The sequence below is a fragment of the Stenella coeruleoalba genome, assembly GCF_951394435.1.
Source record: "Stenella coeruleoalba genome assembly, chromosome: 8".
NCBI lineage: Eukaryota > Metazoa > Chordata > Mammalia > Artiodactyla > Delphinidae > Stenella > Stenella coeruleoalba.
The window spans coordinates 53,958,042-53,983,774 of NC_137154.1; the positions used below are offsets into that span (position 1 = coordinate 53,958,042).

A 25,733-nucleotide genomic window follows, 5' to 3' on the forward strand; every position below is an offset into this window, starting at 1 on the left:
CCTCCAGCTGGAAGGGCCGCTCCCTGCTGCAAACAAACTCCCAGAACACAAAGTCTGGACCTCCCTCGTGGCGCTGACCACTTCCTGCTTGGGCTGTAGTGTGACCCCTCCCTCCGCCCAATAGGCAGAGGCTCTGCCTGCCTGTTCCCAGGGATCCCGCAGGGCCCAGGGCCCAGCGTCAAGCAGATGCTCAAGCCTAACATGTGAACAGCACTGCGTGTTTGGGGGGGGTGCAGTGATCATGACCCCATTTCACAGATGGGGAAATGGAGGCACAGACCAGGGGCACGACTTGCTCCCAAAGCAAAGCGGCAGCACAGCCTAGACTCAGCCCTGCATTTCTGGTCCCAGAGGCAGGGCTCTTTCCAGGGCAGCTTGGTGGGAGGTGGGAGTAGGGTGGGGTGGGGTGGGAGCTGGGTCCTGAGAACCAGCAGGCCAGAGAAATTTGGAGTTCGAATGGCCAAGTTCAGGGAAAGCACAGCTGGGGAGGAGCCAAGGTATTTATTATGCTTGGTTTCCAGCTCCAAACAGAGCTGATGGATGGAGCTGCTCCAGTTCCTATAAACAGCTCGGGCCTCCCTCCCCTCCACCCCTCCACGTTCTCAGCACCACAGCTCCAACTCATCCCAGTGAGAGTGGGGTGGGGGAGAGATGACCAAGGGAGGAGAAGGAGAAGAGAAGAGGGGCTGGGGGGAGAGAGGAGGATGAAGAAGAGCAAGGGTCCTAGAGGCAAGAGGAACTGAGGGGAATGAGAGTGGTGAGAGAAGATTCCTGTTCCCCTGGGCAGCCCACACCCTGCAGTCCCTCTGTGTCCTCTACGTTCCTGGGGTCTGTCTGAGAAGTTTATCACCCATTCTTGGTCTGAGGGCTGATGTTAATCCCCACAAGTGTTTAGGTCCTGGAGGGCAGGGCCATCCATTCAGGAAACCTTTCCTGAACTTGCCTCTGTGTTGGCTCGGGCCCAGGGGACACAGAAGGGTCTCTGGGTAAGACCTCCTTCCAGGAGCTCCCGGTCTGGTGGTGGATCAGGCAGACATCCCAGTGTTGTGGGCCCGGGCAGCCCAGGGCTGATGGCAGCTGGAGGAGGGAAATCAGGGCAGTCTCCCCAGAGGAGGTGATGCAGGTAAGCATTGAAAAAGGAGGAGTTTGGCAGGGGGGTCAGGGTAGGTGAGACATTTCAAGTAGAAGAGGTGGGAGAGAGCCAGAATTGGGAGGGTCAGGAAGCAGTGCTGCCTAATGGTTAAGATTGCTGGCTCCAGAGAGGAGCAGGGCAAACCTGGGCTCAAGTCTCAGCCCTAGCACTTGACAGCTGTGGCATCTTGAGTCTCAGTTTCTCTAAAGTGAGGATGATAATAATAGAAATCTCTCCAAAGAGTGTTAGAATTATATACGACCGTGTACATCAAGTATTCAGCGCAGGGCCCACCTGGAAGTGCTCTGTCAGCTCTGAATAGGAGGTGGGAGGTGGCCAGAGAGAGATGAGGATGGAGGGCCGCAGGGACCCGGACTTGCAGGGCCTCTGAGCTGCTAAACAACAGGGGCACAGAAAGCAGACTCTGGATCCTGGATCCTGGGGGATTGTGCCAACACAGGGAACTGACCGGGGGAGGCATCTGGTGGGCCAGGGATGCCGGCTTCCTCTCCTCCTACCCGGCCTGCGAGCCCGGCTCTTGCTGGGCCGGGTCCTCGTGGATTGAGTGAGCCAGGTGACCTGACACCACAGTCTGTCTGTGACAGGGGCTGTGCAAGGGCATCCTCTTGCCCTGGAACTTGCCGGATGCTCCGATGACCTAGTTGGCAGCTGTGTCCACGTTCGGCTGAAAACAGGAATTTCTGCCTTGCTGGGGTCTTGGTCAGGTGAGCAAAGTCCCCTGTTTGCCAGGAAAAGGGGTTAGGGGCCTGGTGGGCTCCCAGGTTCCCAGAGTCCTGGGTTGAGCTCAGCCCATGCTACTGCCCTCCTGCAGGCCTTCGGGCAGCACCTACTGTGTGCCAGGGCATTGCGTCACATACCCTCTCACCGCCTAGCCCCATCCATGAAATAGGCATTTCAGTTTTTCCTTTGGAGAGTAGGAGCTGGGAGCAGCAACTGGGAGCGAGAGGTCACAGCCAGGGAGGAAGCTGGGCTGCAGAAATCTCCAGGACGCTTGCGGATGGGGGAGGCGGAGCTGGAGCCTGTGGGAGAGGAGGTGGAGAAGAGAAGGTTGGCACCTGCCAAGGGGGTGATGTCTGGGTGTCAGGCAGCTGAGAACGGGAGGCGGGGCCACATGAAGACAAGCACAAGGGGCTGCAAAGTGGGAGACCAGGGGGACCACTCCCTGCCCTCTAGACTCTACCTCAGCCCGTTGCCTGACTCCCACCCCCACCCCAGGTGAGGTGGCTCTTGTCCCCTTCCCCAGAGCCCACAGCCCACACCCTCACCCTCCAACCCCCTTCTGGGAACCACGCATGCTCTTCTTCTGGCCCCTCTTGGTTCTTCCAAGTTCAACCTTGAACTGCAGCCTGGCCGCTCACTCTCAATCCTCCAGCCCCTGGGAGACCTTTAACTCTCTAGCTGGGGAGGCCTCTGGTGTCAGGGTACCGGGGCTGGACGCTCAGGAGAGGCTGGGGCTGGAGACAGAGATGTGGGCATTGTCAGAGCGATGGGGTGGCTACGTCAGTGAGGGCGATGGCATTCCTGAGAGAAGCGTCCTGCTGATCGCCATTCTGATGATGAGCGTGGAGCAGAGCCTGAGAGGAAGGCTCCTGGGGTCCTAGATGTCGGAAGAGTGTGCCGAGGGGGAGGTGTGGGTGATGGGGGGATAGAGGTGAGGGGCCCCGCAGCTTGGTGACCTCAGCTGGGGGGGAAGGGGGACAGCTGGAGGCGGCCTGGGATGGGTTGGGATGGAGGGGAGGGAGAGGAAGCTACTTTCCCTAGAAGTTTACCCATGAAGGAGGGAAGGAAAGGGGAAAGTGGCTTAAGGGTCTCCTTACTGTTTGTAAGATGGGCAAGACTTGAGCACAGCTGAAGTCTGAGAGGAAGAAGCAAACAGAGAGGAAAGGCTGAAGGAGAGGAAAGAGAGAAAATGGAGCTGCAGAGGAGGGAAAGGCGCTCAGCGGCTCCTGCTGGAAGTCACTTTTCTCAGTGGTGGGTGGGGAGTGGGGTTTGCTGAGCGTGAGGGGACAGAGGTGTGGCAGGGACACGATGGGGGCTGAGGCACCCAGGTCCAGGATGGTGGTGACCCAGAGCCTCCGTCTCCCACCCAGCGGGCCTCAGCCTGTCTCCCCAGGGGTTTCCCATGAGGCTTCAACGGCTGGAAGGGAAGTAGAGGAGGGCAGGGTTCAAGTGGACGCAATGATTACCCGCAGCAAGGAGGAGGCCGGCAGGCTGCACTGTTTCTCCAAAATCCGTTTTTAATACATTCACGTGGGTTACACAAAGAGCTGGCCCCGAGGCCTGGGTTGTAGCCTGGGTCCTGGGGAGTGAGAGCAGCATTGTGTAGTGTTCTCAAAGATCAGGCATGCAGGGGCCCACACCTTGCCCTCCAGGCCTGAGGAAGAGTGTTTGTGTGCAGTGAGCACCTGTGGTCATGATCCCAAACAGAAATGGACCCGCCGGCTGCCCCACTTGCCACCAGGGCCCCGGGCTGGGGCCAAGCCACCAGGCTCTAGCCCCGGCTCTGCCGTTGACTCCCTGAGTCCTCGACCTGCTCTGGGCCTCAGTTTTCTCATCTGTAAAATGGGGTGGAGAGAGGGGCATTTTCATCATCTCACACTTTACCGAGCACCATCGTGAGCCTGAGTGCGGGCCAAGCACAGGTAAGAGGGTGAAGACAATGACACAGGGTCCCGGGATTAATCCCAGGGCTTCCTTTCTTCCCAGACGGCCCACGATTTCATGGGTATGAGAAACAGGGGGTTATATCTGGATGGGATTTTTTTTTTTTTTTTTTTTTTTTTGCGGTACGCGGACCTCTCACTGCTATGGCCTCTCCCTTTGCAGAGCACAGGCTCCAGACGCGCAGGCTCAGCGGCCATGGCCCACGGGCCCAGCCGCTCCGCAGCATGTGGGATCTTCCCAGACCGGGGCACGAACCCGCGTCCCCTGCATCGGCAGGCAGACTCTCAACCCCTGCGCCACCAGGGAAGCCCCTGGATGGGATTTTTCTATCCATTTTTCTAGGGGAAAAAAAAGTCCCTGCATGATGAGGACTAGTAAGCGAGTTTGGAGCCAGCATCACCTTGTGATGTGACAGCTGAGAGAGAAGGAAACCATTCAGGTCTAACCACCAAGCCCCGCCCCCCACCCCCTCAATGAGGTCTGAATCCACCTTGTTTCGCAGGCGCTGCCACTGACCTGTGCAGCTCTGAGCAAGTCCCATTCTCTTCCTCAGTCTTAGCCTCCGTACCTGTGCAACAGGGAGGTTGGACTCAATGGTTTCAAAGTCCAGGCTATGCTCAAAGGAGGGAGAGGGAAGGAGGGCACGCAAGAGCAAGAAGAGAAAAAGGAGAGCCCGCCTAGTCTGCAAATGAGGGAAGAAGGGAAAATGAGGCACAGAAGGAGGAGAGGGCCTGCGGCTGCCCATCTTCCCTCTGCCCGCCTGGGAGAGAGGAGGGAGAGGAGCGGGTGGGTGTGCACGGCACAGGACGCTCCCGGGCCTTGTTCCTGTCCGCCTAACAGCCTGCAGCCCCTGCAGTGGCCAAGCTCAGGCTCTGGACTCAGGAGGATGTGAGTCTGGAGCTCAGTTCCGGCATTTCTTAGCTGGAGGTCCCTGGAGGGAGACTTTTGGGGCCTCTTGTAAAATGGGATAAAATATGAACCTCAGAGGGGTGTCATAAAGAGGCAGATGCAGGCTTGGGTTTGTCACCACTGCCAAGTGTGGTGCCGAACGGAACCAGACACCTAAGGTTCTCACTCCTGGCTCAGCAGCCAGGGTGAGGCTGGGATGGAGCAGGGCGGCCTGGGCAGGGAGTAGCGGGGCTAGGGCAGTATCTTGGCCGGTGTGTGCAACACGAGAGTGCCAGGTAGGGAAAGAGCCTGCCCGGAGCAGGAAACGGAATGGTCCAGCACTGGGCTGGAGCCCAGGGAGAGCGCCTCTTAACCAGGCCCTGCTGGAGCTGCCGCAGCCCGCCGAATAGCACTGGATCCAAGCCTTAGGGGGCTCCAGCTCTCTTCCGGTCACAAGCTTTTTATGTTCCAGAGAAGCTGGAAGTCATTATCAGAAGATGTGACGAACGGTCTGCTTGGACACCTCTCAGACAAATCCTCCTGGTCGGCATTGCCTCTCTCTTACCCTGGCCCAGCAGGGCCATCCACACTCAGCCAGCTGAGGCTGCAGAGCTTTGGGTCCCTGGCTTCCACGCTCTGTGTGGTCACCGCAACCACCTCCCCACCCAGACTGGGCGATGCTGAGGGCAGGGATGTGTCTCATTCCCTGGCGTCCCCCGTGCCCAGGGCAGGGTGTGGCACAAAACAGACGCCTGGTGAAGATGTGTTGATCCGATGGGATAACCTTACACTCTGTCACTCCTGCAAGCTGCCCACCTTCCAGCTTCCACAGCTGGACCACACGTGCGCCCTGTGAAGTGAGTCACCTACTGATGCAGCAGGATACAGGGACAGGAGCCCTGGGCTGGGACTGAGAGACCAGGGTTCTTGGATCCTGGCTCACTGGGTAATCTTGGGTCAGTCCCCACCCTTCTCCGTGCCTCTGGCTCCCCCACTGACCTGGCAGGGTCCCCCGACAGAGCTGGTCTGTAGCCCGCAGCCTCTCTAGGCTTTGTACTGCTGGTTGAACTTCTGCCGGCGGACACAGCAGCAGGCGGCCAGCGTGGTGAGAAGGATGGCACACACCAGGGCGAAGGTGAGGATGATGATGAGGTTGACGTTCTTGAGCCCCCCCTTCTCACAGTCCTCAGGACGCACGTGACTCAGGGACACCTCTTCCTGGGAGCCGAAGCGGCAGATCAGGTCCTGGGTGGCGTCCACGTCCACACGGCCCTGGTGCAGCTGGGCCGCCAGCCAGCCGTTGCCGCAGCAGCTGAGGGGGTTCCCCTGCAGGTAGAGGCGCCGCAGGCTGGTCTCCAGGCCGCCCATGGCGCTGCCCGGCAGGAGGCTGAAGCTGTTGTTCCTTAGGTCCAGCACCTCCAAGGACACGGCCTGCGTCCAGGTAGGCAGGCGGCTCAGGCGGTTCTCTGCCAGATTGAGCCGCTTGAGGCAGCTGAAGCAGGGCAGGTCCACCTGCAGGACGGCCAGCCCGTTGCCCTGCAAGGCCAGCACCTCCAGGGAGCCCTCCAGGCCCGCCAAGGCCCCTGTGGCCACATCCAGCCCAGGGTTGGCGGAGAGGTCCAGCTCGGTCAGCGGAGTGTGGAGGAAGGCACCTGCCCGGAGCGTCTCCATCTCATTGTCCGCCAGGTTCAGGACGCGGAGGGAGGAGACGCCAGAGAAGGCCACACAGCCCACGGGTCCAGGCTCACCTGGGCCCCCGCAGGGGCTGACCCGGTTCCCCTGCAGGTTGAGCCTCTGCAGGCTGGCCAGGCCAGCGAAGGTGTACGGGGGCAGGTCCCGCAGGGCGTTGTCCTGTAGGAGCAGCGTCTGCAGAGACCCCAGGGCCCTGGCACCCAGCTCCAGCGTCTCCAGCGCATTGTGGCTCATGTCCAGGAGTGCGAGGCAAGGCAAGGAGCCCACGCGCCGGGCCTCAAAGGCCCGCAAGCAGTTCCGGCTGAGGTTCAGGAAGCGCAGGGAAGTCAGGTGCTCAAGAAAGCCCTCGGGGACGAGCTCAATCTCATTGTAGCTCAGATCCAGATTCAAGAGCTGAGAGAGGGGCTGGGTGCTGGCGTTGCGGCCGGGGTGAGAGAAGGGCAAGGCGGACCAGCCCTCGGAAGGCGCGTGAAGGCCCTCGCCGCCCTGGGGCGGCCCTGCAGGGAGGCGGATGAGGTTGTTAGACACGTTCAGGTAAATGAGTCTCGGAAGCGCGGCCAGGTCGGGGAAGTGGAGCAGTTTGTTCTCCCGCAGGTCAAGCCAGGCGAGCTGATACTGGGCCCGGGGCTCCGGGGCCGTCTGAAAGGCCTCAATACTGTTGCAGCTCAGGTCTAGGACCCGCAGCTGCTGGAGGCTGAAGTCGGAGATGCAGGTGAGGGAGTTCCTGGAGAGGTTGAGGTGTGCCAGGTGGGGCAGGGCCTCGAAGGCTCCGTCCTCGATGTCCATCAGCACGTTGCTGTGAAGGTCCAGCCGCTCGAGCGCGGGCGTGCCCCAGAAGGTGTGGCGGCCCAGGCGCGTCAGGCTGTTCTGCGCCAGCGAGAGGCTGCGCAGGGCGGGCGCCTCCGCCAGCAGCCGCTCCGCCAGGCCACTGTACAGGCTGTTGCCAGACAGGTCCAGGGACGTCAGGTGTGGCAGGGGACCCAGACCCCCAGTGCTCAGCGCCGTGCCCACCGCCAGGCGGTTGTGGGCCAGGTTGAGGTGCTCCAGGTGAGGCAGGGCCTGGAAGACCCCTGGCTGGAGGAAGCTAATCTCGTTGGCGCTCAGGTCCAGGTGAAGAAGCGCTGTGTAGAGGCCCAGGGGCGAGGCCAGGATGCTCCGCAGCTGGTTCCCAGACAGGTCGAGGACCTCAATGTCCCGTGGGAGCACCGAGGGGACCTGGAGTAGGCCAAGGCCCCGGCACAAGACTTCCTTGTCCACCTGGGGAGGCGGAGGGCAGGGAGAGCGGCGGGCATTAGTGGGTGCTGTAGGAGGGGCAAGCAGACACGTGCCTCTAGGAAGTATGACTGGAGCCGCCACCAGGCCTGGCCAGGCCTCTCCTCTGTCCTCCCAGCGTGCTCGCCGTCCTCCCCCCCAGCCTAATCACCCCATGTCTGCATTACCCCTACTCTGCTCCCTGTCTCCGGTACCCAGTACGGTGGTGCTGGCATCAGGGAGGGACTCAAGGAAACTTTGATTGGTAGACAGACAGAGAGATGATAGACAGATAGAAGGACAAATGCACTAACAAAATACTCTATACTGATTATTATCCCATTTTAGAGGACACTAAGCCATGTATCACCGAGAGTGCCCCAGAGCCAGTGAGGAGCGGGGCCAGCTGGGACCCAGGCCTCCTGGTTCCACATCCCAGTTTCTTTCCATGGACCCAGAGAGTTAAACCTACCCAGCTGATGTTCTACTAGAAACCACTTTGGGAGAAATGTTTCCAAAAGGGGAAAATGCTATTTGCACTCCTGTCATTGGTGTTAATTTTGGTCTCTCACCCTCAGATCTCATTCAAGCCCTCACTCCACGGGGCAGAGCTCGGGTCCCAGAGCCTGCCTTCCTTGCTGACACTCACCAGATGACCTCGTTCTGCTGCTGCCCCCACCCCCACCAGTGGCTTCACTTTGCATGGTCCAGTCCAGATGGCCCCCTGGAGATGGGGTAGGGGGCAGGAAAAGATGACCAGAGTCTCAACCCACATTCTTTGATGACAAGACTGATTTTGCTGTGTCACATTACCACTCTGGTTTCTTATCCAGAATGTAACTCATCCTTCCCCAGCACCCATTCAGCATTTTATATTTTATTTCGCATTTTCAGACCCCTGGTCTCACTGGATCTTCGCAATAGCCTGCCCGTCAAATCTGATCACCCCTCTTTAAGAAACCCAAGGTTAGAGAGGGGAAGGGAGGCCCCAGAATCATCCGGCTGGTGAGGAACAGAGCTGGCTTTTGAACCCCAGTCTCTTAACAACCAAAGACCCCACTTTTGTCCCTCCATCACATGTGCCTTCAGGGGTCAGAAATCTTTCCATGGAAATGCAATGTCCCTCTGTCTTTTCCCACACACCAGGAACCCCAGCCTTTCCCAGCGAAGGCTCTGGCTTCTATAACCACCAAGCTCAGGCCCACTCCGCCCTGGCCTCTCTGTCTCCACTGACCCCTTTCCGCCAGCCAAATGCATGGCAACTGTTCAAAAACTCCACTCTGACCGTGCTGCCCTCGGCTTAAACCCCTTCCGGGCAAAGTCCAGCACCCTCAGCAGAGTTCAAGGCTGCCTGTGGCCCCTGCTGACCTGTCCCGTCTCCTCCCAACCCACTCCAGCCCAGCCCACACCTGCCCACTGCCCACTGTGCCCTCCCACACCCACCTCTGGGCCTCCTCCTTGCTGTTCCCTGTACTGGTTATGTTCTTCCCAACCAGATCAGCATGGTGAACTCTGTGTGCTGAGCTCCAAGGTCTCCTCCACCTGGAAGCCTTCCCTGACTGCCGGGCAGGTCGGGGCCTCCTCTGGGCTCTCACAGCCCCTGTGCTTCCTCTCTCATAGCTTTGGCCCCCTGAATTGTGACTGTTTGTGTGCAGACCTGCTAGACAGTAAGTTCAGGGCAAACAGGGTTTGACTGAGTGACTACTGTGGACCTGGGGCATAGAAAGTGCTCAGTATATCTTTCAGTGAATGAAAGAGTCACAGACATCATCAGCTTAGTAAAAGTCTGAGGGATTGACTGAATCACCTTTTTGAAAGGAAAAGAAAAGAGATGATGAATATATTCAGACTAGAGTCAAAGACCGTCAGAGCAAAAAGGGTCCAGCCCACCCACTGCCCAGATGGGGAGACTGAGCCTAAAGATGGCAGTGACCTGCACGAGGTCACAGCAAGTCAGTGGCTGAGCCGACAGGGCAGGAACACCAGCCTGGGTGTTCCCCAGCTGGCCCAGCTCTCAGCTTCCTCCCAAGAGCTCCAAGGTGAAGCGGGGGGCGGGTGGGGGGAGAGGAACGGACTGCCCTCCATCAGGCAGTGCGACTCTTCCAGCTCCATGCGGCTTCCGACTCCACGGTACTGCCCTACTCAGAGGCCCGAGGACACCCCTGCAGTTGGGCACCCATGCAAACTGGAATCCCACCCCGGCCACCCTGCCAGACCTGCTTGGCTCCGTGCCCCATCCTCCCTCACAACCGTCTCTGCCAGCTGGGGCCACTGGGCACAGCCTGCCTATCCGTATCCTCAGCTCCGCAAACCATCCTGATTAAAGAAGAAACAGCAAAATGAACACAAACACAGTGTGTGTTGGGGGATGGGGCTTAACCCACCTGCAAGCCCACACCCCGTTTCACCCCAGAGGCAATACTCAAAGGCTCCTTGGGGTACCAGCTCCTGAGAGCTGAGGCGGGACTCAAAGCTAGCCAAGTCCAGCACCTAATCCTGCTTTCTGCCCAGTGCCCAGGACCCCTGTCACAGAGGCCCAGAGGGACTGCTACAAGGCACAAGGCAGGGCTGCCCAGCTCTCCAGTCCAGTCTAGGAAGGAGCTTGAAGGCGTGGGCAGCTCTCAGAACCCCATTTGTCAGGTACCCACCGCTCCCTGAGCTCCAAGCTGAGTGACTTATTTGGAGAGGGGTCTTGGGGGCATCAGCCCTTAATCAAGTTCAGAGCTTCCCCGATGACCCCCTGTCTACTCTCTGGTATGCCAGGACTCCGCTGTCCAGCTCTTTTTTTTTTTTAGAGGGAAGAGGGTGTCACTCATCACCATTTTACCACCTGCACATAGAAGGGAAGCAGGGTAGGGAGAGTTACCCGGCAGTGGGCAGCATGAGCTCGGGAGAGATGGGTTCGAATCTTGGCTCTGTTACCTCCTATCAGTATGACCTTGTGGGTCACATCTCTTCTCCCAGCCTTGGCTTCCTCGGCTGAAAAGAAGAGTTTTCTCTCATAAAATGAGAGAAAGCCCTTAGCGTGGAGCAGGCCCCTTGTTAGCCCTCAGCACGTGGCAATTCGTTTTTACTATTTTAAAAAGCATCAAAACCGCTTCCACGGGAGTTCAGAAATTGCTTTCCTGCCTGTTACCTCATTTGCCCCAAATCCAAAGCCCACCCAGTTCCCCTCTGCCTGTTGGGTGGCCCAGACCCTTTATCTCTCTGAGTCTACTGCCCCAGGTGGATGTGGGGCTGCATTTGGTGACGTCTGAGGCCTTCTCTGCCTGTTATTCTGGGTGCTGGGAATCCCAGAAGGGCTCCAAGGAGTAAGAAGTGAGGTGGCAACAGCAGGACACTGCAAACCCCAGGGAAGGGGTGCAGGGCCCTGGCTGCCGTCTCATCCAGCCTCCAAGAGCAGCTGTCCATCTTGTGCCGTAAGCTTCCAGTCTCAGGGCCAGGTGGGGCCCCTGGAGGGCCAGTCCCTTCCCCAGCACAAGCTCTGGTCTTGACTTCAATGATTGCCCAGCCTTACGAGTGGACCTAGAGGGTTCCTTTTCTCTGTACCCCACAGGGTCACAGTAACCTCAGGGCTAGTCTCCCTGACTCCTGGCAGGAAAATGGAACAAAGTGAATCAAACCTGGTCGCTGCCCCTGAGAAGCTCTTGGTCTGGTAGCTGAGACAGGTGTGGACCATTCAGCAACTTACCCTATGCACTCAATATTGAGATGGAAGGAAGCTTAGGGCTGTGGGGGCCCCAAAAGGGATCAAACAGAACCAGGTCGGCCTGGAAGGGGTCAGGGGAAGCTTCCTGGAGAAGGCAGCATTTGACTCCGGCACTAATAAGTGAGAGGCATCACGGCAGAGATGTGGCAGATGGGCTCGAGTTAAGGAGCCCAGTTAGGAAAGGGGATTCGTCCCCCGAAGGGGCCTAGTACAGAAGAGCCTTTCCCAGGTGCCCACTCTAAATTCCCCACACATATACCTATGCTTTGTCAGCCAGCTAGACCCACTGCCCTTTGGGGGCAGCTTGAAGGGATAGAGTCCAATATTGGCCCTAGTTGAATGACCTTGGACAAGTTACCCAACTTCTCCAAGCCTCAGTTTCCAACTCTATAAAATTGGAGTAATGGTACTTACCCAGAAGGATTAACAGTAAACAAGGCATTTAAGCATTCTAGTAGGTACTCATTAAATGCAAGGTTTAAAGGCATTAAATGCATTCCCCTTCCTTTTCTGACCCCTCTAGCCTCTGGCTTCTGGGGCTGGGGCAGTAGGACACCCCCGGGCAGGGGGTAGGGGGAGACAGGGAGTTCTCCCTGCCAAGGCAGAGCTTCTTACCTTCTTACAGGGCACCTTGTCTCGGTGTTGGGAGGTAGCCAGGCCCAGGGTCAGCACGGCCAGAAGCAGCAGGATCCGGTGGCTCATGGCTCTGCACAGGGCAGGAGGAAAGGGGAAGGCTGTAAGACCACAGGCTCCTTCCTACCGCTCCTTCCTGTCTGTACCTGCCCTCAGGGAACCCCAGACCGCAGCTGTAGCTGGACCAAAGGTGCTCTGAATGGGGCACCTTGTGAAGGAGATGGGAAAAAGGGCTGCAGCCCATCACAAAGGGCCTTCAGTGCCAGGCCAAGGAGCTAGGCCATTACCCTGGACAAGAGTATTTAAGCAGTGGGTGACATGGTCAGATTTGGGTTTCAAAAGACCCTACCTGGAAGACAGCCTGGAGGAGGTGAGCAGGAGGGAGAGGGACCCTAAGGGCTGCCCTGGCCAAGCTCAGGGCTGGGGTGGGGTAAGGTGGGGAGCTAGGCCTCTGACTCCAGTTCCACCCAGGCCACAAGCAGGTCCCCCCATCCTAGCTCTTCAAGCCCCAAACGGAATTCCTCAATCCCCCCACCCGCAGACCTTTATTTTGCCCTTTCTCTTTTGATTTTCTGGTTGTCGAGTCCCTGCCATTGTTTGAAGGTTGGGCCTGGAGCCTTGACAGGAAGCCCCGCCAGGAGGCCTGCCCTGCCCCCAGCACTGCGGGCTGTGGACTTCCCCAGGAACAGGCTGCCAGGCCCTTAACTTTCACTGAAGCCACCGCCCACGCAGTGGGACACCCAGGCATGCTGGGCCAGCCCTTCTCTCCATGAGCAGCGGGGCTGGGGTTGAGGGGGACCACAAAGCCCTCAGGAGGGTCACATCCCAGTGCTTCTAGGGGCTCATGCACTGAGAACCTGGGCCAAGTGCTAGGAATACACAGCTCAATCCATCAATTTCATTCATTCATTCATTCATTCACTCACACCTTTACTGAATGCCTCCTCTTGTCTGGTTCTGTCCTGGGAACTGGGGACACAAATAAAGGCACAGAAGAGACCATAATACATACAAAACATTAACAAGGAGAGACACATAACGCTCTCCAAGAGCACTGGACCCAGTCACCCACACCAGACTGCTCCCTCTGTCTCCTCCACTGACCTGCTCTGTGACTTTGTACAAGTCACTTCACCTCTCTGAGCCTCAGTTTCCTCTTCTGAGGCTAATGCCAACCTTGAAGTTTTGTTAAAGATCAAGTGAGACATATTCTGTGCCACTTACAGAGCCCTCATTATGCACCAGGCACTCTTGTTGACGCTATACATGTATGAACTCATTTACTCTTTCCAATAATTCAACGACTTGGCTCCATGATCACCATTCTTACTGTGCATGCAGGAAAACTGAGCCTCAGAGAAATTAAGCAACATGCCCAAGGTCACACAGCTAACAAGGGGCAGGCCCAGGAAGTCGGGCTCCTGGGTCTGTGCCCTTAACCTCTACACTATAAGGTCTCCTGCAGGTAATCAATAAATAAGTGCTGAATTGTGACTCTGAGGGGTGTTTTGGAAGAGGCATTTATAGAAACTTTATGGCTGAGTCTTTACTGTTAGAACCCATAAACATCCTTGCTATGAATTTTAAATGAAGGTGGGTGCTCTGAGGTCCTTTCTGGTTCCAACAGGCAAAGGCCCGAGCCGAGCCGTGTCTTTTAAGCCCTGTTCCCTGGGTTCTCCCGGGGCCATGGACCCCCTGCCCCACAGATGTCCTCCTCTCACCTGCATTACAGGTTGGGTTTTCACAGGAAATTTGGTTCTGCTGTTTAAAAAGCAGAACATCACCACCCTTTTGAATGCTAGGGTACTCAGAACTGAGTGGAAACCCCTCAGCGGGGCTTCGAGGCCCTTGGGGAGTGCTCCCTGCCCAGCCAGCTCTTCTCTCCAGCTTCATTTCTCACTGTCCCTTCTCCCACTCTGTGTTCTGGAAGCCTCATACTTCCTTCAGTTCTCTGAGCATCTTTTCACTGCCCCAAACCCTCACTTCCTCCCCTCTCTTGTGCTGAATACCTCTTCATCCTTTGGGTCTCAGCCTAGATGTCACCTCCTCCAAGAAGCCTCCTCTGGTTTCCCAAGTCTGGGCTATATATTGGCATCGAGCACTTCATCACTCCGTGGTTCCCTTCCCTTTACCAACCCCCCCCCCCCCGCCCGCGGCACCACCACCACCATGGGAAGTGCCCCCAGGGCAGAGGGGCCTCACTCTCCTCTGGGAACCATCTTACACTGTGCAGGCTGGGGAAGGCGCTGAGAATTGACATGAGGCGCCTCGGTGACATGGTGACGCTGGTGAGAGCAGTTTTTCTCCTGGACTCTCCCTTCACCTCCCTGCCACACTCCTTCCCCCCATCAGCAGGTTCTGTCTGCTTTCCCTAAAACACAGACTCTGGATCTGCCTACCTCCCTCCTCCATCACTGTCACAGACTGAGGCACCACCACGACCCTGGGCCTCGACCCCAGCAACAACCTGACCTCTTTTAGTCTGTCCTAAGCATGGCAGCATGAGTGACGTCTTTCATGAATCTCACTGCTTGAAAACCTCCCATAAAATCGAAGCTTATACAATCTCCTCTCTGACTCCATCTACCATGTGCTCTTCCCTCACCAAATTCTAGCTTTCTCACCATCCCTCAAACACAGCAAGTGCATTCTTGCCTCAGGGCCTTTGCCCTTGCTGCTCCCTCCACCTGGAATGCTCTTGCCCAGATCTGCACGTGTTTTATTGTTTTCCTCTCATTGATCATTTCCCAATCATTTATTTCTTATTCTATGAGAACAGGGATCTATTAAGCGGTGCTCACTAAAAGTCTACTGAACAAACAGCAAAGTGAGGGGTAGCAGTCCACGGCAAAGAGCTGAGCAGTGAGTGCGGGGTGAGGATAAGGAAGGACCTGGATTAGTTCTGAACCTGAGGGCACTGCTGCCCAAAGGGGCACTCGTTTCCCCCTGCCCTGCCTGCCAAATTCCACTCTATCCCTGAGGTGAGCATCTGAGCCTCCAGGAGGGCCCCTCCCTGCAGCACGTGGAACTCCACCCTGCCATCTAACAGAAAGGGGCCCCTCGGCAGTGGACACCCTTGAGCAGTGCCCGAGACACAGTGTGGAGAATTTGAGAGTTACTCGCTCTCAAGAGGGAGGATTGGGATAATTGAGACCCAGTCTCCCATCCAGACTCTACTGCCCACCAGCCCTGCTCCCTGGGGCAAGTCCCTTAAGCTTTCAGGGTCTCAGTGTCCCATCTGTAGGGCAAGCAGCCTGGTTCCTGTTTTGCCACTGTTTGATCCCAATGGTTGTGATGACCAAGCTGAGAATGGCTGTGAAGTCACCCTAGACACATATTGTCTTTCCCAGCTGGGACAAACCCACAGGGCTGAGCAGCCCAGGCGAGGTAAGGAGTGCTGAAGAGGGAGGCCCCAGGCCAGCAGACAAGTGGCCTAGGCAAGAGGACGCAGGACACATCTTAGGACACTGACTGGGGGCAGAAGTGCCAAAGAATATGCGTGTGTGTGCGTGTGTGCACGCGCACAATGTGGGGAGGGAGAGAGAGAGAGAGAGAGAGAGAAAGGGGGCGGAGGGCAACACCTACTACCATAATAAGCCCACCCCTAGTGTTTAAGGATGTTAGATACTCTTCTAAGCACTTGACCTATATCATTTCATTTAATTCTCACAACAAGCCAGTGAAGCAGTTACTATAATTTCCATTGTACAGATGAGAACACTGAGGCTCAGAAAGGTGAAGTGACTTACCCCATAGTTACCCAGCTCATAAGTGTTTTGGGATTTAGCCCCAGGTCTGTATGACCCAAATGCTGTGTTTTCTCCAGCACGTGCTGAGCTGCTGGCCCCCTATAGAGTTTGTCCATGAGGAAAATAAGGCTCAGAGAGGTGACTTACTCAAAGTCACACAGGCAGTAAATGGCAGAATCAGGATCAGAATCCAGCCTGTCTGCCTCCAAAGCAAATGTTTCCACAACACCAGGCCAAGACCTCCCTCTCTAACCCCCTCCAACCAACCCCCAACCCCAGCAGACAGGCTCACAGTGCTGGGCTCTAGGGTGCTCCTCTCCCTCCTCTCAGCCTGGATCACTGGCGGAGTGGGGTCCTGGGAGAGCTGCTGTGGACGTTCCCAGCCAGCAGTGAATCACTAAGGGCAAGCCCCATTCTGGAGACATGTGCATCCCACGGGGGAATTAGACCTTAACCCAAAGGAATGTGGCTGTGATGGCGGAATTTCAGGCAGCTGAGGGTGGGGGTGGGGGTCCCTCACGTCTTACCACCCATGAAGAAGGCTGGCTGCGGCGCTCCTTGGAGGGAGGTGGGTGCCACCCCCCCATTCCCGCCCCTAGAGATGGGCAGGCTATCTGGCGCGGTGGGATGGGAAGACTCACGCCCGGCCAGGGTCAGAGGGCAGTAGCAGACCAGATTCAAATCCCGGATTGCCCTTGACTAGCTGTGTGTTCCCTGCTCAAGTGCTAGCCTTTTAGCGCTTGTTTTCCCATCTGTCAAATGGGAACGCCTGCCTCGCCCTTCGCGGGAAAGATTCGCTGAGCTAGGAGCCTTGGAGACTTCTGGAGTCAACCCTGGCTCCACGCGCAAAGCAGGGGGCGGTGGCGGGAGGGGACTGTTGAAGTTCCGCGTCTCGATGGACTAGTCCCAGCCCAGCTCCGCGCCGGGTGCTCGAGAGGGGCGCGGGACCGCCGGTTCCCCGAGGGGGCCGGCCAGCCTCGCCCGCTGGGCGGCTCCTACCTGGCTCAGCGCGGCCGCCGCTCCTCTCCCGGGCAGCCCCGGCACATTTTGCGCAAACCTGCCCTCCCCGTCCCACCCCGCGCCAGACCCCGGGGTCACGGCCCGAGGAGGCGCACGGCCGCTCCACCGCCCCACGGGAACCGGACCCGCGAGAGGGCAGCTCGGGCTCCAATTTAAATACCTCTCCCGCCGACCCGCCCCACCACGCCCCCCCCCTCGGCCCAGCCGCGGGGTCCTAGCGCCGGGCCGGCACGCCCCCGTGTGACTCGGTTTATCCGGAACCCGCGAGGGGGTGAAGCTTTTTCTTGACGCTGAAACCCGGACTGGGAAGGGGCGGGTCGAAGTGGGCGGGATGAAAGGGCGGGGATGGAGAGGGGTCGCTAAGGAAGCGCTGTGCCAGCCAGGCCGCCCCGGGCCGCCGCACGTGCAGTTCGTGGCCCCGCGGGGTCCAGGGCGGCGGGTGGCTCTAGCAGCCGCGGGTCCGCAGAGGAAATCCGGCCTGGCCCCGATTTCCCCCGCTGTCGGCGCCGCCGCACTTAGCCGGGGAAACAGGAGAGGTGACACGGCGGGGCTGAACGCGGAAGGAAATGACCCTTCGCTGGCCCTGGGGTGGCCACAGAGGGGGTTCCCCACACCGAAGCCGTCCCATCTGGTGAGTCCAGGCAGGTCACTTCTCCTCTCTAGACTGTGCTCTAGTGTCCAGACTCTTCCTCCTTCATCATCTCCTGGGCCCTTAAGCAGCCCTGTGAAAAGGTCCCATCAAACCCCCCCAGAATTCAGGTGGAGAAACCAGCTGTGGATGGGGTCATCGAGTATAAATAAAAATCACTTGTCTGGGACTAGTAAGGTCCCCATTTATATTTAGGGAAACCGAGTCTCAGAGAGGTTAAATAGCCTATCCAAAGTCACACAGAATATAAGAGACAGGGATTTCCCCCAAGTCTGTCCACAAAGCTAAGCCCTGCCCAAACTGGGTACACTTTTCCAGCGCTACGTTAGTCAGGTTGTCTTTGAGTGCTGTGCAAAAAGTAGCACGGTGGTATTGTTGTCTTTTACGTGGAAGGTTGAGGCGCATCTTCCCCAAAACCATGTCCTCTTCTAGATGCCTTGGCCCTGCCAGGTCACAGCTACCCTGCCCTGCCCTGCTGGGTGTGGACCTGAGGAAGGGGAGCCTAGGAGAGGAGGGTCACAGCTGTCCTTCAGGCCGTGGTTCCAAGGGTAGGAGAGAATTCCTCCTCCAAAATGTTTCTCTTCCGTGATGGTCACCAGCCCTGAGAGTAGTACGGCATGTCCCATTTTACCGGTGGGAAAGCGACCGCCCACAGCTTTGTGGTAAATCAAGGTGAAGCCAGACTTAGAAGCTGGGTTCCCTGAATTCTATATAGATGGCAGCTGCATTTCCTTCCTCCCATCTGGCTTACTTTGGGGACAGGCCTGGGGAGATGGGGACAGCTCAGAGAAGACAATCTGTGACAGCTAGGACGGCAGGGTGGGGGTGGGGCAGGGCCTAACCTAAACTCAGAGGAGGAGATCAGGGAAAGCTTTCCTAAGGAGGGACCTGAGCTGCTATGAGGGCATAGGTAGGAAAGGTCACAGGACCTGGGAAGGGTGTCCACACCTTCCTCTCCCTCCCAGCGACCGGGAACCTCAGATCTATGCTGAGGGAGGGCCCAGCTGGTCATCGCAACGCCCTCTCCCCACCTCGCCGGCTTTAGTCCTCATCTGGTCAAATGGAACCTCAGTTTCCCCATCTGTAAAATGGGAAAGATAGTAGCTTCTTCTCGGGTTGGTGCCAAAACTAAGAATAACGGACTTAGCCTGGGGCCTGTACCCAGTGGGTGTTAGGCAACTTCTGGCTGTCTTTATTGTGGCGATTAATGATGCCTCTGCCACACCCTGTGGGCTTCCTTTTCCAGATCCTTGTCGAAGGGGCCAAATGTCCAGGAAGTGCTTCGCAGCAGCCCTGCAGCATGGGCAGAACATGGCTGAGTTGGACTCAGACAATTCCTGGGCTCTCCCACCTGACCTGCTCCCCCCACATCCAGCGCCACCTCACCCTTCTCTGAGGTGCTGCGGGCAGAAACTGCTGGGCTGGCGCAGAGCTCTGGCTGGGGCTGGGGTAGGGCGGGGCTGGGGCTATGGCGGGCTCGGGGGAGAGCGACCTGCCTCCCACACACCCCCAAACGCTGCGGTTGTGGTTAGTCAGTTCACAGGGGTCCACTTCACTCAGTGCCTGGATGGGGCTCCCCAAGAGTTGGAGACAGATGGGCAACCAAGCGTGCCTACCTGCTGCAGATGCCTCTTGGGACTGGGGGCTGAAATCGGGAACCCCACGTGCTCAACGCCCCTTCCTTCACCTTTTCACTTCTTCAGCGTTCGTGTTGCTGTGGGACTTTTGGCAGTTTGCTTGATCTTTCTGACCTCAGTTTGCTGATCTGCAAAGTGAGACTAATAATAACACCTGATGTTCTGGCTTGTCGTGAAGCCCAAATTGCAGCAACGTGTGTAAATACCTGGTCGGGGGCCTGGCCTGTGGTCCTTGCCCAGGAAACATGACCTCCCTTCCCTGGCAGGTCCCGGAATCAAAACATACAGGACCTACCCTTGTGGAGCTCCCAGACCAGATGGGAGGCAGATGAGAACATAGGATGATGGAGTCCAGAAAACTCAAAGGCCAAGTCTGGGAGCCGGAGCTGGATATGAAGGGGGAGGAGAGGTGAGAACTGAGCAGGGTTGGATTTGCCTGGTAGCCATGTGGAGGGTGGCTTTCTTTTCAAGGCCACCAAGGCCAACTTTCCATCCAATGTTGCTTAGCGCCTGCTCGCACCCCTCCAGTAATGGGGCGTTCTCCTGGACAGCTCATCAATGGGGGGTTCATCTTCACTGTGTTGGTATTTTTGCGGAAACGCTTCTGTACCCTCATGCATCTGTCAGTGAAGATAGGAGACACATCTTTTCCTGTGTCTTCAGGACTACCATTCTGAGATGAGAAAACCCTCCCAGGCATGAAGACAGGCTCAAGGCTCCCTGGGGGGGGGGGGGGGCGGTTTCTTAGGCCAGGCTGATAACCAAGGCTCCCAAGTAGGAGTGAGTGCCCAGGAAGGCAATGATGTGCACATCCCATCTGACCTCGGACAAGTCGCTAAACCTCTCTGAGCCTTGCTGGCCTCATCTAACTGTAGAAATGGGGTGGGAAGGACCATGGCACCCTGGACCCCCAACTTAGTTTCTGTTGCTCTTTTTACTGAACGCCCACTGTGGGCCAATCCTTTATCTCATGTGGCAAATCAGGATAAAGATAGCCACAGACAGCCTCAGGTGTCTTTAGTCTCAATTACTGACTAAGAAACTGAGGCTCAGCGAGGTTAAGTAACTGGCCCAAGTCACACAGCTTGGGAGCCAGGAATTGAACCTGGGTCTCCAGACTCGCAGACTCCCAGACCAGATCTCAGTGCAAGGATGTGGCTCTCCTCACTCCCTGCCCCTGCCCAGCACCACTGTGGGCCCCCAGGGAGTCAGGGAGTTTCCTCATCAGCCCCTTTGGGGGCCCTGCCTTCTGTGGCAAAACCTTGGGTTCCCCAGTTCTTCTCCTGCCCACCCTCCCATGCTCCCTAGGGCAGCTAGGTTTAGACCAAACCAGCTATGGGCCACCTCCCAGAGGGACAGTAGGATAGGAGAGAAAATGCTTGGTGTCAGCTGTAGGGAGTTTGTGAGCCAAAAAGCCACCTAGGGTGCTTGGGAAACAAACGCTGATAAAGAGACAGGTGGTGTTTCCTTTCTTCTGAGGACTAGCTTACGTGTTTAATGGGTATAATGAGGGCTGCAGGACCGGGCATGGTGCCAGGTAGTTTACTTGCACTGTCTTCTCACAGCCACCTGGCAAAAGGGGGCTATTGTTCCCCCCCTTTTACAGAAGAGGGACCGAGGCTCAGGGATCCTGTGACTTGCCCACAGTCACACAGCTGATAGAGCGGGGCTCGGCAGCCCTTCCCACCGAGTCCTTAGACTCCAAGGCCCTCACGCATGTGGCCAGCGACTGGCTTGGCTGGTTTCTGCTCTCAGCTGGGGCACGAGACACCCCCTCCCTAGGCGCTCGAAGCCATCAGTGCGGGGGGAGCGGGTGCTGTGTACCCCTTGGCCGCCACACGGGAGGCGCTTGGCTCTGAGTCCGGTTAGTGAGACCTGGGGCTGAGGAGTCTGGAGGCTCCCGGAGGCCCCAAGGGAGAGGGGGGATGTTAGGTGAGAAAGTTCGAGACTGGGTGAAGAGGCAGGGCAGGATCAGAAGCGTCTCCACAGCTTGACTGTGCTGCTCCACGGACCGCGAAACCACAGCCCTCTGCGGGCCTCAGGCTGCTGGGAACCTGAGGGTTTGTCCCTTTGAGCCACACAACTTTTTCATCTGTTTTAACCATTTGAAGCTTAAACCCCATGAATCCTTTTCTCGATGATCCGGGGTTATCAGGATGGGCCTTGGTTAGGGTCTGTGATGTCATAAATGTCACGTCCAAATGAACACATCAGCAACAGAACCGAGCCGGGGCGAGATAGCTGCACACACACGAGTGCCCCTGAAGGCAGCGTTAATTAGAGGCGAGGCTGCTGTGGGGCGGCTTCCCCCCACCCCCTGCAGGGGAGCTGGGCGCCCTTGGGCAAGTCATTCTCCCTTGGCGGCCTTGATTTCTCATCTGTCAAATGGGGACAGTCATTCTGTCGACTTCAGGGGCGTGTTGAGAGGATGACATTGTAGAAAGCTGAATGGAATGGGGACTGGGTCAAAATGACTGACATGGCCTTCCTCACACGAAAGCCTGTGACTCAGTGGTAGACTGAAGGGACCTGTGGGCAGAGGGAGCGCCCAGTGATGGGAGACAATGACTCGGCGGGGGCTGAGTCAGAGGGACCATAGCGCTGTGGGCTCAGGACCCAGGGCAGAGGTGGGTCCCAGGCCCTTCGGGGGAAGGGCTGTGACCCAGATAGGACAACCCATGGTGGGGGGCCCCTGCCTCTAGGGGTTCCCTGGAGGTCCCTTGCCAAATTCCCAACCCTTCCAGACTTTGGGATCCCCACTGTGCTGGGCTCCCGCAGGCTATAGGCTCCTGTCTCCCTCCAGCTGGTCAAAGCCCCAAGGCCTGGCAGAACGTCCAGAAACTGGCTCGCCTGTACCCAGCCGATTCCCACAGATAATGGTCACCTGCTGAAGTTTCAGACGCTCCTTCTTGCCTCCTCTACTTCCACTCCCAGAAGGACAGCAGATTCTAGGCCCCGAGAGCACGAGGTCACACGTGGGAGATTTCCCCAGCCGCCACCCTGCTTTCCTTCACTTGCCTCACGTGAGGGACTCCCGGTTCACAGAGCAATCTTTTCGGAGGCCCAGTTCCTCTCAAACTTTAGTGGGTATCAGAATCCCTGAGGGCTTGTGAAGACATACTGCTGGGCCCTACCCCCAAGAGTCTGGTTCAGTAGGTCTGAGGCAGGGCCCAGGACCTCGCAGTGGTACTGATGCTGCCAGTCCGCAGGCGCCCTTTGAAAAGCGCTGCACCTGCGAGGGCGTGGGGCGGCCAGGCTCCGTGGTCCTTACGTGGTGAAATGGAGGTAACACCTGCCCCTCCCCACTGAGTTGCCGAAATGAAGGGATGAAATATGAAGTTTATGGTTAACGGGATTATGAATCTTTCTTACCATGAGTGAAATTCTGAGACCAGTGTGAGGCCTCTGTACTTTTAAGTTGAGAAGGGGATGGGCTGGCCCAGGCAGCTTTCTAATGCAACTTTCATGTTGTAATCCATTTAATCCTACAACACTCAGTGAGGTAGACATTATTATTATTATTACCTCCATTTTACAGATGACATATGAGGAAACCCAGAGAGGTTAGGTAATTAACTCAAGTTTGCACAGCCAGTGTGGATGAGTCCAGGCAGTGGGGCTCCAATGCCTCCCCACTTAATACTCTACTGTATTGTCACATGATGGAGCATTAATTAGCTGAAAGAGCAAGTAATCTAGGATTTTTTAAATTTATCATGACATCCCCTGTGTGTAGAGTTGTATTCTCCCCTCTCTTGGGTGGGGTGAGGAGGGACCTGAGGAGGACAGAACCGAGGAAGAGAAGCAGCCCAGGTTTCAGAGAGGGACTCACCTGGGTTCCCGTCCTCACTGTGCTGCCCACTGCTGTGGGACTTTGGGCTGCTGGCCTCACCTCTCTGAGCTCATTCCATCTCTAGAGTGGAGCAAAGATGGACGGACAACTGGGGCTGTTAGGAGAGTGAGCTCGTTGGTGTCAAGTGCCCGCTTGTGGTGCTTACCCAGTCCGTGGCGCTCACCCAGGCTGTGTCAGTGCTTGTGGTTCCTGGCCAGGCGTTGTTTTCTTTTGGGGGGCAGCAGCTCTATTTTCTTCATGCTCGTTTAGTTCAGGGCAGGAGTGAAGTGGTTCAGGAAGCTTCCCTTGTTGGTGCTTAAGGGGTGTGGGGAGAGGACCTGCCTAAAATGTAGCTGTGGCTGCCCTTCAGGAGCAGTGAGAGGGGGCAGCATTCCCATCCTGCAAGGGGACAGGTGGAGCCCCCAGAGGTTGGGCGGAGGCCTGGCCACACCCAGCTCTCACTGGGACGGTCCTCTTCAGTTCACAGTACAGTTCACAGTGGTCCCTTCTTGTTCTACTCACATCACCTTCCTCCTCATGACCATAGGGCCTTCCTAGAATTCATAAAGTACTGACCCTTGGGGGGAATCTGAGGCTTGAGGGGGGCACTAACTAGCTCAGGTCACACAGCTGGGAGATGGTGAAGTTGGGGCTGGAACTCTGCCCCTTCTGCTGTGTTGGGCTCTCACACCTCCCTCCATGACATCCCCCCTCACACACACGCTCCCCCCACAGACACAGTCACCTGCAAAAGCACACTCTCCCGCCAGCACACGCAGCACACACACATCACACAGCCTTCATATACACCGTCAAGGACAACACAGGACACACAGGGCCACAACTCAGGAAAACAGGAGGCGTGCATCCACCTCACATGTCAAACAGGCACACACGTGGTCCACACACATTTCAGTCATTTCAGAGACACCCTCAAAAGTCACCTGCCACCACGCACAGACACACCCCCAAATTCAACTCTCGTATATCCACTGTGCACGCACACACCACAAGCGTGCACACTGAACACACATGATGTGTACACAGTGTATATATCTCCCATGCAAACGCCAGTCACAAACACTCCACACGCATTGCCCACAGACACACTTCATAACCCGAATATACAGCGAAGACTTAAAATACCCAGGCTCCCCAAAGCAGTGCACACCCACAGGACACAGTGCACAGAGAAACACACCATCTGTGTGTGTGGACACACTCATGGGAGCAAGGCTATCTTCAATTGCTCGTGAAGCTGATTTTCTCAGAAGCAGACCACACACAAGTCGAGTGGCTCCCACTAGAGCTGATTCCCTGGGGTGTGAAAGGGAAGAAGGGGAAAGGGCTCAGTCAGACTGTCGTGGCGTCCCGGGGATTCAGTGATCCATCCCTATGGGTGCTGTGGGCTCAGAACCCCAGGAACTTGGAGGCTGGGCTGGGGGTCCGGAATGCAGAGGGCTGGATCCTGTCCCCCAGGGAGTGTACGCCCTGCCCTGTCCCCAAAGCCAGCCCCTCTCTCTAGGTCTGGAAGCTTGGAGATGGGTATTCAGCCTTACAGACTCCTGCCCTCTGGCCTCTTCTGGGCTGTGTGATTTCTTCCTGCTTGCCTTCCCTACCCAGGGAGTAGGAGAACTGGGTTTGAGGCCTGAACCAGACCCAAAAGCCAACCTCACCTCTGCCTGCATCAGGGCCCACCTGGCCTCCCAGCGGACAGGCTGTGCTTTCTGCTGGCGGTGGCCACCTCTTGGGAAGGCTTCAGGGCAGCCCCTCTCCCTGTAGGTTCTCCCATCAGCATAGACATGCCCCTATTTCACAACTCCCTTCCAGACCTCCCAGGTGCCCTGCCAGCCACTGCCCACCCACCCTCTTGTCTCCTCCTGGCCAGGCCTGTCAAGGCTGTTGCCTGCTCTTGTGACCTCCATTTCCCAGCCCCATCATTCCACCCAGCTCACCCCCGGCCTCCACGTCCAGAACCGCTATGGACAGACACTTGAATCTCCAGCTCGCTTGGTCACTTGACAGCTTTCTTCACAGCTGCCTGCTCCCGTGGCTCCTTGTGGCACCCTTTCCTGGTCCTCTTCCCACCTCTCCATCACCTCCTCCTGCATCCTCTTCTGGCCCCTCATCTTCCTCTTCATCCTCCTGATCTTTAAATGGGTCTCCCTCCCCCTTGGCCTTGCTCATTTCTCTCTTCACCTTCCTCTCAGGAGAGCTTCCTGCCCCGGGATCTCCCTTTCCTGTTCATCCATCCAGCCATTCATCTTCCACGTGGCGGCCAGATGGAGTCTCTCTAAAACACAGATTTGACCAGGTCACTCCCCTGCTTAAAACTCTTTGATGGCCTTGGGGGTCCAAGCACATGTCTCATTTCCCATTTTCCTGTCTCTTTCACTCTCACAGGGGCCAGAGTCCCTATCAACCGCCACATGCATCCTCCATCGTCTCCTCTCTCCCTTCCGGATCTGTCCCAACTGTGCACAGTCATCTGTCAGACTCCCTCTCCTCACCTCTCTCCTCTTCCCTCTGCCTCTCCCTTCCCATCTCTCTGCTCTAGCTCTGTCTCTGTCTCCGTTTAGAGTTGCCAGAGGGGAGGGCTGTAGCAACTAGCTTGTGGGGCTCAATACAAAAAGAAAAGAAATAAAAGCTAAGCCCTCTGACTGAAAAGGCTCTTCATGTCCATGCTACAGAAGTCCAGAGGCCAAGAGAGGGGAGATGGTGGCCGCAGAAGTGAGAAAGCCACCCTCCTTTGGGCTGCCCACAAGGGGAGCCATGAAGACATCCTGCCCAGTGCCTTAACCAGCCCTTTAAAAGGCTCCTGGATGGTCAAAGTGAATTCACTCTCCCAGTGTCTCA

The 25,733-nt window shown here is 57.1% G+C and overlaps 1 protein-coding gene across 5 annotated transcripts; it reads right to left on the reverse strand.

Moving 5' to 3' along the window:
* Positions 1 to 1,567: 1,567 nt before the first annotated feature.
* LRRC32 (leucine rich repeat containing 32) lies at positions 1,568 to 17,024 on the reverse strand. 5 transcript variants are annotated; one of them, XR_013829470.1, is made up of 7 exons: positions 16,739 to 17,024; positions 11,973 to 12,063; positions 5,705 to 7,654; positions 4,334 to 4,385; positions 3,559 to 3,708; positions 3,340 to 3,452; positions 1,568 to 2,172 (listed from the first exon to the last, which is right to left on the reverse strand). XR_013829470.1 is itself a non-coding variant. In XM_079929534.1 (3 exons), exons 2-3 carry the CDS (start codon positions 12,057 to 12,059, stop codon positions 5,750 to 5,752), a joined length of 1,992 nt encoding a protein of 663 aa, XP_079785660.1. In that variant the 5' UTR covers positions 12,060 to 12,063; positions 16,739 to 17,024; the 3' UTR covers positions 5,085 to 5,749. The 5 variants fall into 5 exon arrangements, 1 of the variants encoding a protein (XP_079785660.1); XR_013829471.1 differs by having other exon boundaries at positions 3,340 to 3,708; XR_013829472.1 differs by lacking the exon at positions 16,739 to 17,024 and adding an exon at positions 9,865 to 9,964 and having other exon boundaries at positions 3,340 to 3,708; positions 11,973 to 11,996.
* Positions 17,025 to 25,733: the final 8,709 nt, after the last annotated feature.

Coding starts and splice junctions, on each gene's coding strand:
- LRRC32 (XM_079929534.1), bottom strand. CDS start 12,059: ATGAGCCACCGGATCCTGCTGCTTCTGGCCGTGCTGACCCTGGGCCTG. Junction 7,655..11,972: donor ACAAGGTGCCCTGTAAGAAG/GTAAGAAGCTCT, acceptor CCGCCTCCCCAG/GTGGACAAGGAAGTCTTGTG.